This window comes from Aquarana catesbeiana, linkage group LG09 (genome assembly GCF_042186555.1).
Source record: "Aquarana catesbeiana isolate 2022-GZ linkage group LG09, ASM4218655v1, whole genome shotgun sequence".
In the NCBI taxonomy this organism is placed as follows: Eukaryota; Metazoa; Chordata; class Amphibia; order Anura; family Ranidae; genus Aquarana; species Aquarana catesbeiana.
In genome coordinates, this window is record NC_133332.1 from 25,602,322 (window position 1) to 25,616,709 (window position 14,388).

General features: G+C 43.7%; 1 protein-coding gene across 3 annotated transcripts in view; it reads left to right on the plus strand.

Moving 5' to 3' along the window:
- Window positions 1–13,958, plus strand: part of SRPX2 (sushi repeat containing protein X-linked 2) — a 115,040-nt gene extending 101,082 nt beyond the window's left edge. For all 3 annotated transcript variants that reach the window (XM_073598153.1, XM_073598152.1, XM_073598154.1), the window contains exons 8-11: window positions 3,877–4,056; window positions 8,554–8,687; window positions 9,787–9,908; window positions 13,295–13,958. In XM_073598153.1, the coding sequence (XP_073454254.1) occupies window positions 3,877–4,056; window positions 8,554–8,687; window positions 9,787–9,908; window positions 13,295–13,475 (617 nt within the window). In that variant the 3' untranslated portion in view covers window positions 13,476–13,958. The remainder of the gene's footprint in view (window positions 1–3,876; window positions 4,057–8,553; window positions 8,688–9,786; window positions 9,909–13,294) is intronic.
- Window positions 13,959–14,388: the final 430 nt, after the last annotated feature.

Genomic DNA, 14,388 nt, shown 5'->3' on the forward strand with positions numbered 1-14,388 from the left:
GAAAATCCGTTCGCGTGTACGAGGCTTAACACCAGCAGCGCTGGAAGATGTTAGATGTGTTAAAGGGGAAGTCCTAATGCCGCGTACACACGGCCGGATCTTCCAACGGGAAAAGTTGGATGTGAGCTTGTTGTCGGAAAGTCCGACCTTGTGTATGCTCCATCGGACATTTGCTGTCGGAATTTCCGCCAACAAATGTTTCTTAGCAGGTTCTCAAATTTTCCGCCAACAAAACGTTGTTGTCGGAAAGTCCGATGGTGTGTACACAAGTCCGTCGCACAAAAGTTCACGCATGCTCGGAATCAAGCAGAAGGAGCCGCACTGGCTATTGAACTTCCTTTTTCTCAGGTCGTCGTACGTCTTGTACATCACCGCGTTCCCACGTTCGGAACTGTTGGCCAACATTTATGTGACCGTGTGTATGCAAGACAAGTTTGGGCCAACAACCTTCGAGCAAAAATCCACGGTTTTGTTGACGGAAAGTACGATCGTGTGTACGCTACATAACACTGAAAGTGCTTTATTACTATTATTATTATTATTATTATTATTATTATTATTATCATTATTGTTATTCAGGATGTATATAATACCAACAGTTTGCCAAGTGCTTTATTATTATTATTATTATTATTATTATTATTCAGGATTTATATAGCACAAACAGTTTGATAAGTGCTTTATTTTTATTATTATTATTCATATTCAGGATTTATATAGCACCAACAGTTTTCTAAGTGCATTATTATTATTATTATTATTATTATTATTATTATCATTATTGTTTTTCAGGATGTATATAGTACCAACAGTTTGCCAAGTGCTTTATTATTATTATTAATAATAATAATAATAATAATAATAATAATAATAAAGCACTTAGAAAACTGTTGGTGCTATATAAATCCTGAATAATAATAATAATAATAATAATAATATTATTCAGGATTTATATAGCACAAACAGTTTGATAAGTGCTTTATTATTATTATTATTATTATTATTATTCATATTCAGGATTTATATAGCACCAACAGTTTGCTAAGTGCTTTATTATTATTATTATTATAATTATTATTAATTATTATTATTATCATTATTGTTTTTCAGGATGTATATTGTGCCAACAGTTTGCCAAGTGCTTTATTATTATAATTCTTATTATTATTATTATTATTATTATTATTATTATTATTATTCAGGATTTATATTGCACAAACAGTTTGATAAGTGCTTTATTTTTATTTTTTATTATTATTATTATTATTATTATTATTAATAATAATAATATTCAGGATTTATATAGCACCAACAGTTTGCTAAGTGCTTTACAAAATACTATTTTTAAAATTATGTGTAGTAGGTGTAACATTATTTAAACTAATGTAAGTACAGTAATAAAATTATTAATTTTAAGCATGAATAGAAATGTTTGGACATTCCACCCAAACCTTGACAATAAATAGGACCAATGGGACACTAAGCTTTGTAAACAAAATGCAAAGCTCCAGCTGAACACAGGTCTCTGTGGCGCAATCGGTTAGCGCGTTCGGCTGTTAACCGAAAGGTTGGTGGTTCAAGCCCACCCAGGGACGTCTGATCTTTTTGCATTTTTTTTCCCCCTTGAGAGAAGGGAATAAACTGCCACTGCTCACTTCCGTCCTAAGGGGCTACTTATCTGGTGGTCCTGCTAATCCTCTGACTGCAAAACGTAATTGAAACCGGTGGGGGGGGATTGACTTAAAGTGCATGTAAACCCTAACAATGACCTTCTCTTAATTGCTCCCTTTTGCTCTGTCAAACATACCTGTGAAAGCATTTTGTGACGTCTGTTCAATAAGTGCAAAAAATAACTGCTGATCCTGCCAGAAATCCAGTACTGTCCTGGGACGCGCCAATGTCCTGTGCACTCTGTGTTATCACCCATGCCGTGTTCACAACTGTTGACTACAGAAGACCTCTCCCCGTCCTATGCAATGAGGAGAGGGGGAGATATTCTGCAGTCCTTCCTTAAGGGCTCCACCTTGCTCCTTCACAGGTAGAGTATGGTGGTTGTGCGTTGTCATCCTAGGACAGGAAATGTGTTACTGGCAGGATCACCAGGAGAAAATAAAGGACAACAAGCTGAAAAAAAAAAAAAAAGAACACTAATGCAGCCATCATATGTAGGAACTGGCAAGCTGCAGTATATTAAATTTTTTTGCGATACGGCACTGCGCTACTTTAACTGATACTTGCACGGTCGTGCAACGCCGTACCCAAATACAGGCTGGGAACTCATCACACTTGTCCTGACCCCCCCCCCTGCACAACCATTCACAAGATCAGTGTGATGCTGTTTCTCCTCTCCTAGCTCCTTTTGCGTCTGAGAACAGAAGTGATCACTTATAAAAAACAAGAGAAAAAAATGTTTTATATACTCACAAATATTTTGCCTTTCATTTTTTTATTATGAACTGAATGAGTTCATTTACAAGATGAAGGTTCACATTAAATGTTGCATTAACAACAAAGAGTGTATAAATGATGGGGGCGGGTCTAAGTAATGAGGGTTGTGTCAAAATGAAGTCCACTTCTCTGCCTTCCAAGGTAATATAAATCCTGTATAATAATAATAATATTGATAATAATAATAGTAATATAATATGTATGTATAATAATAATAATAATATTATATTATTATATTATAAGTAACGCCTGCATTTAGAGGCACATAAACTATAATGGCTTCCCAGTCTTAGTCCGTAGGGTTCAGTATTTAGTTGGCCCACCCTTTGCGGCTACAACAGCTTCAACTCTTCTGGGAAGGCTGTCCACAAGGTTTAGGAGTGTGTCTATGGGAATGTTTGACCATTCTTCCAGAAGCGCATTTGTGAGGTCAGGCACTGATGTTGGATGAGAAGGCCTGGCTCGCAGTCTCCACTCTAATTCATCCCAAAGGTGTTCTATTGGGTTGAGGTCAGGACTCTGTGCAGGCCAGTCAAGTTCCTCCACCCCAAACTCGCTCATTCATGTCTTTATGGACCTTGCTTTGTGCACTGGTCCAAATCCTTTGGTGGAGGGGGGATTATGGTGTGGGGTTGTTTTTCAGGGGTTGGGTTTGGCCCCTTAGTTTCAGTGAAGGGAATTTTTAACTTTGTGGGAACAGTTTGGGGATGGCCCCTTCCTGTTCCAACATGACTGGGCACCAGTGCACATAGCAAGGACCAAAAGAGTTTGGGGGTGAAGGAACTTGACTAGCCTGCACAGACTCCTGACCTCAACCTCATAGAAAACCTTTGGGATGAATTAGAATGTTGACTGCGAGCCAAGCCTTTTCATCCAACATCAGTGCCTGACCTCACAAATGCGCTTCTGGAAGAATGGTCAAACATTCCCATAGACACACTCCTAAACCTTGTGGACAGCCTTGCCAGAAGAGTTGATGCTGTTATAGCTGCAAAGGGAGGGCCAACTCAATATTGAACCCAAGGGACTAAGACTGGGATGTCATTATAGTTTATGTGCCTCTAAATGAAGGCGTAACTTATTGCCCCTTATAATATTGTTATTATTATTATTATTATTATACAGGAATTATATTACCTTGGAAGGCAGAAAAGTGGACTTCATTTTGATACAGCCCTCATTACTAAGACCCGCCCCCACCACTTATACACTCTTTGTTGTTAATGCAACATTTAATGTGAACCTTCATCTTGAATATTGAACCCTACGGACTAAGACTGGGATGCCATTAAAGTTCATGTGCGTGTAAAGGCAGGCGTCCCAATACTTTTGGTAATATAGTGTATATAATGCAAGTAACAATAAGGTCCTAAAACGAGTACAAAGAATATTATAATTGTCAGCTCTGTGGCTTTCTTTGTCCCGCAGTGAAGAGATGTCCGGTACTCACTCCTCCGCTCCATGGCTACATTACCTGTAGTGGTGCCGGAAATAATTATGGATCCAACTGCGAGTATCACTGTGAAGGAAGCTATGAACGCCAGGGGCCGGCGCTCAGAGTGTGCCAGTTCAGCGGGCAGTGGGCCGGAACACCAGCTACTTGTACCCGTAAGTACTCTACGCAATCGTTGGTCTCCAGTGGCGTCTCCATATATTTAGGGGGGGCACATGTGGGACAGGGACAAAAGTAGGGGGGTAACTATAAAATAAAAATTATATATATATATATATATATATATATATATATATATATATCCTGGGGCCCTTTACTACGACCCCACAACGGGCCCTTTCACATGTTCTGCAGTGAGCTCCCTTCCTACTGTATTGGGGCTCCCCCAGGGTGGCAGAAAACAAGAGATATATGTCACCAGCATACCAAGAAAATATAAGGATCCAAAGCAGTGGTAGAACTATCAGGGTTGCAAAGGTTGTCTTGCCTCCGGGCCCTGGTGTTCTGCCACTGTGGGGTTCCCCAGCCTCCTCTTGCTGTCCTGCCCCGGCTATTGACAGCGCTGGTCTGGCATCTCTTGGAATTTACAGTCTGGTTATCCTGTCCTAAGGACGGGAGAAATAAGTCTGTTTTTTCAGTAACTGAGAGTCCTGGTGGAGTCCTTCCTGCAACTCGCTCTTCTCCCTGCCAATGAGGATGCAGGGGAAGGAGCAGATCGGGCGGCCGTGGTTGTGTGAGCACTCGCATTATGCAGTGTCAGCGAGCAGAGGGAGGGGGGAGGAATCACCCGCAGGAGCTGACTGGGGACGCTCTCCCTCTCAATAGAGAGTGTGTTACTCCAGCGGCGGCCCGAGTAAGATGTGGTGCATCCGCTACGAATGCAAACAAAAAGACATTGCCTTTTTGTAAAAAAAAAAATGTTTTTTTAATTGGGGGTGCACAAGGTGGGGCACAGCATAATGTTGGGGGGGTTCAGGGCCCCCTCTGCCCCCCCTAGGGACGCCATTGCACTATTCCCCCTCCTAGAGGCACGTTACTTTTCAGGAACAACATTCCTGGGCATTTGGGTGTGGACCTTTAGGCTAAATCTGGCTGTAAGCAACCATACCTTCTTCTCCAACTATCACCCAACCCTTACTATCTCGCCATTTCCCTCACACTTAAAGTGGAACTAAACTCTCCTTTTCAGCCAAGGAAGCTGCCATCTTGCCCCCCCCCCTCTTTCATCTGTAACTGCCATGATGTTGCACATGTGATCAGATAATAACTTGGTAAGATGTGACTTACAGTTTGTAACCCTCAATTAACGCCAATTTGTAGCAATGCTGAAATTGCAGCACTCAGGAAAAGCCCACATCCTCGTCCACAGGGCTGCTGATAAGAGGGTACCACCTGTCCCCCTATATGGGGACCCGGGCACACAGTGGGCCCAGGCAGCAGGGGGAATCGGATGTGGGCAGGACAGGGAGGATGATTGGTACTGCGGCAAATACAGGAACAATAGCCTGTGTGGCTCTCTGCAAAAAAAAAATGCCTGTTGATCCTGTCCAAAATTCAATAGCTGTCCTATTCACTCCGTATTATCACAAAGAATCTAATCAGCTCTCTAAGTTCTTAAACTGGCCTTACACCTGTGGAATTGAATAAAAAAATTGTAATTTTCAGAACATTTATTTGATTATCCAAGAGTTAAAGAAAAATTCCATGTGTGAATATTTTTACATAGCTACGGTTTGGCTTGGACCAATGTAACTATACATATACAATAACTTGTGGGACCCCCCTGGAAGCTGTTCTCCAGCTGATCTCAACTAGCATCCAGGTCCCGTACTGACCAGTTGCCCTCCTGCCTTCTGAACACAACCACCTGGGCACATGTGCCATTCAGATAATGATTTGCATTTTCTCAATAAATGTAATCCATTCTCTGATTGGACAAGGTGGAGTTGGTAGATCAGTGGTTCACAACCTCAGTCCTCAAGTACCCCCAACAGGCTATATTTGCAGGTTTTCCTTTATCTTGCACAGGTGCTTTAAATCAGACCCAATGGCTTGGCATTTTGGACAGCTATTTTATCTAAGAGAAATTCACAAAACCTGGCCTGTTTGGGGATACTTGAGGACTGAGGTTGAGAACCACTGCCGTAAAGTACCTCGACCTTACACAGAATGGGACTCTAGGTAAGGTTGTGGCTTTGCACCCATCCCTTTGACTGACATTGGTGAGGAATTAAATAAGGAAAGAGAAGTAATACAGATTTAAACTGTCTGTACTGATATGGTCCACCCCATCAGACACCAGAGAAGCCATTCGATTTGAACTGTCTGTACTAGTGTGGTCCCTACCATCAGACAACAAAAAAGCCACCCAGTTTGAATGGTCTGTTCTGGTATCATCCACCCCATCAGTTATCAAAGAAGCCATCCAATTTGAGCTGCCTGTACAGATTTAGCCCACACCCTTAGATACCAGAAAAGCCACCCAATTTGAACAGTCTGTACTGGTATGTGCCACACCATCAGATAACAAAAAAGCTATCCAGTTTAAACTGTCTGTTGTGGTGTGGTCCACCCCATCAGATACCAAAGACGTCATGCAATTTGAACTGTCTGTACTGATATAGTCTACTACCCCATCAGGCACCAGAGAAGCCATCAAATTTGATTAGTCTTTACTGGTAGGTTCATCCCCATCAGAGACCAGAAAAGCCATCCATTTTGAACTTCTTGTGCTGGTATAGTCCACCCCATCAAACACCAGAGAAGCCATCCAATCTGAACTGTCTGTACTGGTATGGTTCATATCATCAGACAACAAAGAAGCCATCCAGTTTGAACTGTCTGTTCTGGTATGCTCAACCCCCTCAGATACCAGAGAAGCCACTCAATTTGATCTATCTCTACTTGTATGGTCTACCCCATCAGACACCAAAGAAGCCATCCAATTTGAACTGTCTGTACTGATATGGTCCACCCTATCAGACACTAGAGAAGCTATCCAATTCGAACTATCTGTATGTGTAGGGTCTACCCCAGGGATGTCCAAACTTTTTTCAAAGAGGGCCAGATTTGATGAAGTGAACATTTGTGAGGGCCAACCATTTTGCCTGACAATCTTTGAACCATTAAAATTCGGTCTAATGCTCCGTACACACGGTCGGATTTTCCGATGGAAAATGTCCGATCGGAGCGTGTTGTCGGAAAATCCGACCGTGTGTGGGCTCCATCGGACATTTTCCATCGGATTTTCCGACACACAAAGTTGGAGAGCAGGAGATAAAATTTTCCGACAACAAAATCCGTTGTCGGAATTTCCGATCGTGTGTACACAAATCCGACGGACAAAGTGCCACGCATGCTCAGAATAAATAAAGAGATGAAAGCTATTGGCCACTGCCCCATTTATAGTCCCGACGTACGTGTTTTACGTCACCGCGTTCAGAACGATCGGATTTTCCGACAACTTTGTGTGACCGTGTGTATGCAAGACAAGTTTGAGCCAACATCCGTCGGAAAAAATCCTAGGATTTTGTTGTCGGAATGTCCGAACAAAGTCCGACCGTGTGTACGGGGCATAAGTGTGTTTGTCCGAGCACTAACTCACCCCCCAACAAGAATTCCCCTGCCTTTGTGGCTGTGTGTGGTGAAGAGATGAGCTTGGGCTTGTTATTTGGATATACCGTATTTATCGGCTTATAACACGCGCCTTCACTTTAAGAGGGAAGTTTCAGAAAAAAATCTTAAATTTTAAATAAAGAACTGTGAAGCAAAAATAAGGGTCGGTGCCCATCAATGCAGCCTAACCAGTGCCCATCAATGCAGCCTAATCAGTGCCCATTTGCAGCCTCACCATTGCCATGAATGCAGCCCCACCATTGCCATGAATGCAGCACCCCGTTGCCATGAATGCAGCAGCACCGTTGCCACATTGTCCTAAATGCAGCACCAACGTTGGCATGAATGCAGACTCACCATTGCCATCAGTGCAGCCTGATTCATGCCCATCTGCAGCCTTGGAGGGGACAGGGAGGGGGCGGGACGAGCGCCAACAGACATACAGGAGAAACTCCTGTTTTCTTGGTGGCCTCTGTAATAAAAAGTCCCGCATCCTATGATGGACAGAACAGTTGTCCAATGGCAGCGCAGGAGACGGGACTTCCTGTATATCCTGTTTATCTTTTGTGGCCCCTCGGCACTCTTGGGGGCCACAAAAGATATACATCTCAAAATTACCAGGCGGGCCATCCGAAACCGGAGCGCGGACCGCGATTGGCCCGGGGGCCAGGCTTTGGACATGCCTGGTCTACCCCATCAGACAACAGAGAAGCCATCCATTTTGAACTTCTTGTACAGTAATGGTATAGCCCACCCCACCAGACACAAACTGCCTATAAGTGAATCCTCCATTGCGCCAGTAACAACCTGGTGCTAAGCTTGGCCCAATAGCACATCCTTCTGGTTTACTGCAGGTGCATGGAGGTTGTAGATGGCCACCGTCCACAGGGCCCCTTGGCTCCTGCCTGGGTTGCCTTCTGGATGATTTGACCCTGAACTTACTAAAGGATCCTACATCATCATTTTGTAGCCAGCTTTTGATAATTGTGGACAGCTGTACTATGCATGCATAATGTACAACATGTCTTCTTTTTCAGCTATGCGGATCAATGTCAATGTGAATTCAGCTGGTGCATTTGTGGATCAGTTCTTTGAGAAGCAGAGACTGCTGATAATCTCTGCTCCCAGCGCCTCCGACCGATACTACCGACTCCAGAGCACGGCTCTGCAGGTGGGTAAACTATTAACGATACAATACATGCATTACATTGTATTAAAGAAGAGAAACCAGGACCGGTATTTTAATTATTGTCTGTGCTGGTGCTTTGAAACGTTCTACTACCCCCCCCCCCCCCGCCTCCCCCAGATCAGAATATGTACCAAATAAAAGAACAGTGCATTGATTCCTGGTACCATCACCAGTCTTGTACAGTTGTGGCATTATGCAGTATTTTTGTTCATGCCACAGTTCCCAGTAACTTTCCAATAGTGGATCAGTGGACCCAATCAGTATTGGAAACATTAAAGTGGACCTAATCTCAAAAAGTAAAGATTTGCTTTCCGATAGGGAACATCTAGACATGTTAATTGTGTCTAAGAAATACTCTGAAAATTCTATGTTTTTGTCTTGAATTCCTCCTGAAAAAAAGCAGAGCCCTGTTTGCTTTGTAGCTTCATAACTGTATATCTTTAGTGTGAGATCATCCAAGGCACTGCTGCATCTGACTGCAAGTCTTGCCAGGTTTGGGGATTTCACCACTCTGCTGCTCTCTGTCCTCCTTGCTGGAGAAAAAGCTGTACCTGAAGTCCTGCAGTGCAAGGATCTCCCTGCTTCGCTTTCATCTATTCTGTGGATCCTCTTACTAATTCTTGAATATTAATTCACTAGTCACTGGGGAGATCTCCAATATGAGGAAGCAAAGCCCTGCTTCTTGAATAAAATGGTCCCTTCCACACAGAGACAGAGCATAGAATAGGAGTTGGTAAGTCAATAACAGTAAAGATCAGCTGCAGGGAGACCAAAGGTAGTATTGGCGACTAGCCCTATGGACTTTCTGTGTCTTTTGAGCTTCACCAGTACAGGGCCTCTTTAATCCTAACCACTGCAAGAAAACCACCAGCATAGAAGAAGCCTGACCCCGTAAAAAAAAAATATATAAAATGTGCTGTTTGACCCTGGTTACATTTTTATGTGTCATGGTCTAAATTCTGAATAAATCTAGAAGATGGTTTTCCAAATCTGAAATCATAGCATAGCAGCTTTGTCATCAAGCGTGCAGCCAGAGAACCAAGACATTACCGACTACTCAATATCATGTATTTAATCCTAGGGGGCGAGCTGCGGCCTGGATCAGAGGCATGTCGTAGTGGTGGAGTTAGTTGGAGAGGAGCCAAGGGAAGTGGGACGGGTCCAGTCTCAGCAACTCTCGGTGGATCTCATTGAACAACTAAGGTATCTCAATTTGTGTTTTAAAGTTCTGTTTTATCAAATAAATTATATTTTATTTGTACAGGAATATTTACCTATATTTACACTGTACACTGATTGGTCCATTCCAGCCACTGCAGTTGCCGTGTAATACTGTGTTGCCGTGTAATGCACCGCATTAGATTGAGGAATGACTCATATGGCAGCCACCAGTTCAGGCATAAGGTCCTTTAGCACCCAAAGGCAAAAAGGACAAAGTGTCCCCTCTTTCGTGAGCTGGGAACTACATCAGCAGGATAGGTTGCACATCTGTTTTTTTATTTCTTTTTCATACATCATGGGACACAGAGTTAGGCTATAATTTATTACCTGCTGGGTTATACCTCATCTCCAGGTGAATGGACACTGGTAGACCAAAGGTCTTTAGACAGGAAGCGATCCCTATATAACCCCTCCCATACAGGAAGTACTTCAGTTTTTTACCAGTGTCTGCGAGGTGGATGGCACGGTTGTTTGAGCTGTCTGAGCTCCAGGTCTCTAGTCCCACAAACGGGAACAAAAAAATCCATTTGACACAGGCTTTATATGCTTAGATAAATGGTATCCGAGCCTCGCAAAGAAGACTCAAGATCCTGCGAGGTTTTGCCTGTAATGCAGCCTCTGGGCGCTGGACCCTGCGAAGTGGAATCCTGGACACCACAGTGCTAAGGCATTCCTGCAGGGTGCTGTACAGGTCCAAGGGAGTGGACCCTAAACATGAAAAATGGTACCCGGTCCTTGAAGGTCCTCAAGTGACAGGAACCCGCCGTGAAGGGTGAAGATTGGGCTCTTAGTTTCTAAGATGCCCTGCGCCTGGATGGGTAAGTGAAACCCCTTTATTTAATTATTGTGGGGTGTCCCACTGATTGTAACAATTAGTCAAGCTAGCTAGAGGCTGAACACCTGTGTGCGGTGACCATACAGGGGAGTTTTTGGGCTAGCTGTGGGTGTTTGCAAAGTGTTCCTTTTTTACTTGTGTCTGGCTGTTTTTTTCCTGTATGATGGCGCCATTTCACCTTGGTCTCCATGGCGCACGTGCATTCGCAAGAGTGCCGCTGGGCTCAGCAGTTTGTTTGGCAGCCATGGCGCACGTGGCTTCGCCGCACAGGCGCCGTAGCTTTTATCTGGGCGCACGAAGATTCGCGTCATACACGAATACAGCCGCGCCCATTTCTCCAGGACGTGCGTGCACACGCAAGCACAGAAAGTTCGGTGCACATCCAGCTTATTTAAGCTGTATATGCCAAGCATGCAGGGCTTCCAGAAGGCAGCTGTGGGACACAGAGCAGGCTCTGAACCAGGTATTTGCAGTGATTAATTTCTCCTTACCCAGGTCACGTGAGTCACCAGGTGTTGCTTGGCAGGCTAAAGGCGCTTAGCAGGATTGTTGCATAAGGGCTTGGTGAGCCCTATTAAAGGGTCTCTCTTCTGAGGTGTGTTAATACTACACCCAGGTACTCCCTTTTTGTGGCTAGTAAAGGTCTTAAAAAAAGAGGAGCGGGACTAACACTACAGGGAAGGGCACAGCTTTGTCACCAGTAGTTCCTGATGAACCTAGTCATATCCCTAGTGTTGTATCCCCCTGAAGGACCAGAGGCTTCCGGGCAATCTGAGCCGCTGCGCCTATCTGGGATTGTGCCTACAGTCAACTCTGCTGCTTCACCCTTTATCACTAAGGATGAACTGTCTCAGCCCTAGCCGGGTTAGAGCACAGGATTGCTGGCATGATTGCCTCCATCCCGCAGGGTGGCAAGAAGTGTGACAGATCCCCCCTCCCCGGAACCTCCTAGTCTGGAGCAGGAATAGGTTGAGGATAGGGAAGAGCTTAAAGCTCAGGATTCTGTGGATGGCCTGGCGGATGAGTCTGCTTCCAAGCAATCTGGACAAGAAGATATCCAGTTGGTGTCTGCCTCTCAATCACAGAGGCTTTTGATCCTGACTCTTACCGAAATGGTTTGTTCTGCCTTTATGTTGCCTCTTGCAGAGGTGACTGAGCCCCCCCTGGTCCTCTTTGGGATCCCTGAGGCCTCTTCAGGCCACACAGGCTTTCCCCTTACACCCTCGGTTGGAACAGGTGGTATATGCTGATCGGGAACATCCTGACAGGATTTTTGTTCCTCCTAAGAGGTTTTCCCTTTTATATCCCATGGATGAAAAGTTTGTTAAGTGGAGCATGCCAGCAGTAGATTCAGCAGTCTCTTCCTTAAACAAGAACTTGACTTGTCCGGTGGATAACGCACAGGGCTTGAAAGACCCCGTTGACAAGAAATTGGAGTCATTATTAAAGGCTTTCTTTTCTTTGGCCAGTTCAGCTATTTAGCCAGCTGTTGCAGCAATTGGTATCTGACAGTCCGTAAAGGATCAGATCAGATGGCCTGACAGGCCTAACCAGGAGGATGATCTGCCTGAAAATAAGGCAGATATTCCTTGAGCACATTATTCAGATTGGGTTGTGACTCGCCAAGTAATCAAGATAGTCACACTGCAGGCGGCTGTCTGGGGGCAGGTTCAGCATCACTGGGGGGGGGGGGGGGGGGGGCAGGGTGATGATATCAGCAAGAGCAATTTGGCCACACCCACTGTTCGCTGCAGCACGCTATGTGCACTACATTACTACTCTCCTTGTTTGGGCCACGCAAAGGTGTCCCAAGCTGCTAAAGTGTTCGGGTTTAGCTTGAAGAAATGGTGGCAACCCTAGCCATACTAGAACAAATTTAGACATTAGTCAATTAACCTACCATCATAGGTTTGAAGTGTGGAAGGAAACTGGAGTACCCAATGGAAACCCACGCAAGCACAAGGAAAACATGCAAACTCCATACAGATAAGGGGGTTATTTATAAAACATTTGCATATCAATTTGTCCAGTGACAGTGTATGTACATTTGTTCTGTGTGAATAAAGCAAAAAAATGAAGGTTATTAGGCTATTTCCTGTGCTGGTTGAATGCTTTTCATCAATTTAAAACGGAAAATACTGAATTTGGGCACTAGATGGCGTTAAGTATCATAGAAATTTATTATTTTTTTGGCACCATCTAGTGGCCAAATGCAGTATTTTCCATTTTAAATGAATGCAAAACATTTGACCAGCACAGGAAATAACCTAATTACATTCGCTTTGCCCCATTCGCACAGATCGATTGTACCAGCATTTTCACTGGACAAACAGCTGTGCAAATTTTTAAATACAGCCCATAGTGTCCTGACTGAGATTGGAGCCAGTGCTGGAAGGCAAAGCTGCTAACCAGGGAATGTATAGTATTTTCAATTTTTCATAGATATTTGTATGAAAAAAGGTTTACTTGACCGATATACCATCACACAATATGTTTCACCCTTTCCCTCAAATCATTTTTTTTCTGCATGCAGGCAGGCTCTGCGTATCACAAAGTCCTATTTCAATATGGTTCTGCTGGACAAGTACGGCGTGGACCGGGAACGCTACCGGCAACCCACAACATCAGACGAGCTCTTCACTTTCATCGACACGTATTTACTAAGCTCGCAGGAGATGGCACAGGTGGAAGCCAACAGAGAACACTGTGAATGATGGACTGGATGGAGCTGAGGAACAACCATCTGTTCATCAAAAAGGATAGAATTTTTTTTTTTAATTGTTTATAGAAAAAGAGTATTTATTAAAAAAAAAAAACCTCTAAACAATAGTTGTGGCGTTTTTTGACTAAGATTTGAGATAATATTAGATCTGAGGACATAAAAGGGTGGTTTCTTTAAAGTATAGTTTTTTTTTTTTTCCAAGTACAAATACCTATTGAGCCTACCAAAAATCTTGTGAGCTGATAACTTCCTGTGCTCTCCGCCTCTGTTGACTGTTACAGCTATCCCTGAAGACTACAGAACCACTCCCCTCCATGTTATATAGAATAGGAGATGGATGGGGATCTATAGTCCTATATTGCTTCTGTTGTCCTGATACAGTAGTATAAGTGAACGTTGTTACCCTAGGACAGGATGTCACTTTTAGGATCACTGGGTTAAAAGTAAAAATAAAATAATACCGTGATCACATCTATAGACTGGTAAATTATTTGTTTTTGGGCTTCATCAACTGTATTGAAAAAGGCTTTTTTTTTATTTTTTGAAGAAAAAAAAAAGAAAAGTGGTAGCTGAAGTTAGACATTAATTTATTTGTATTTAAAAAAAGAATTTTGGGATTAAAAAAAAAACAAACTATCATACTCACCTAAGTGGATGCAGCATTGATCCCACGCTCCCACGCATTGATCTGTCCCCTGCCAGCCCTGCAGTAAGAACTGAGCAATCAAACACTGCTGATCGCTCAGTACTCCCCCTCCACTCTGAGCAGAGAGCTGTGACTGTCAGTCAGTGGCCCCCTGTTCTCCCTCCAGTGCTCACTAGAGTGCTGGGCTGTGGAGGGGGCAGCAGGGGCTGGCTCAGTTTTTCAGCTGAACACTGAGATGCTGAACTGGGTGCAGGTCTAG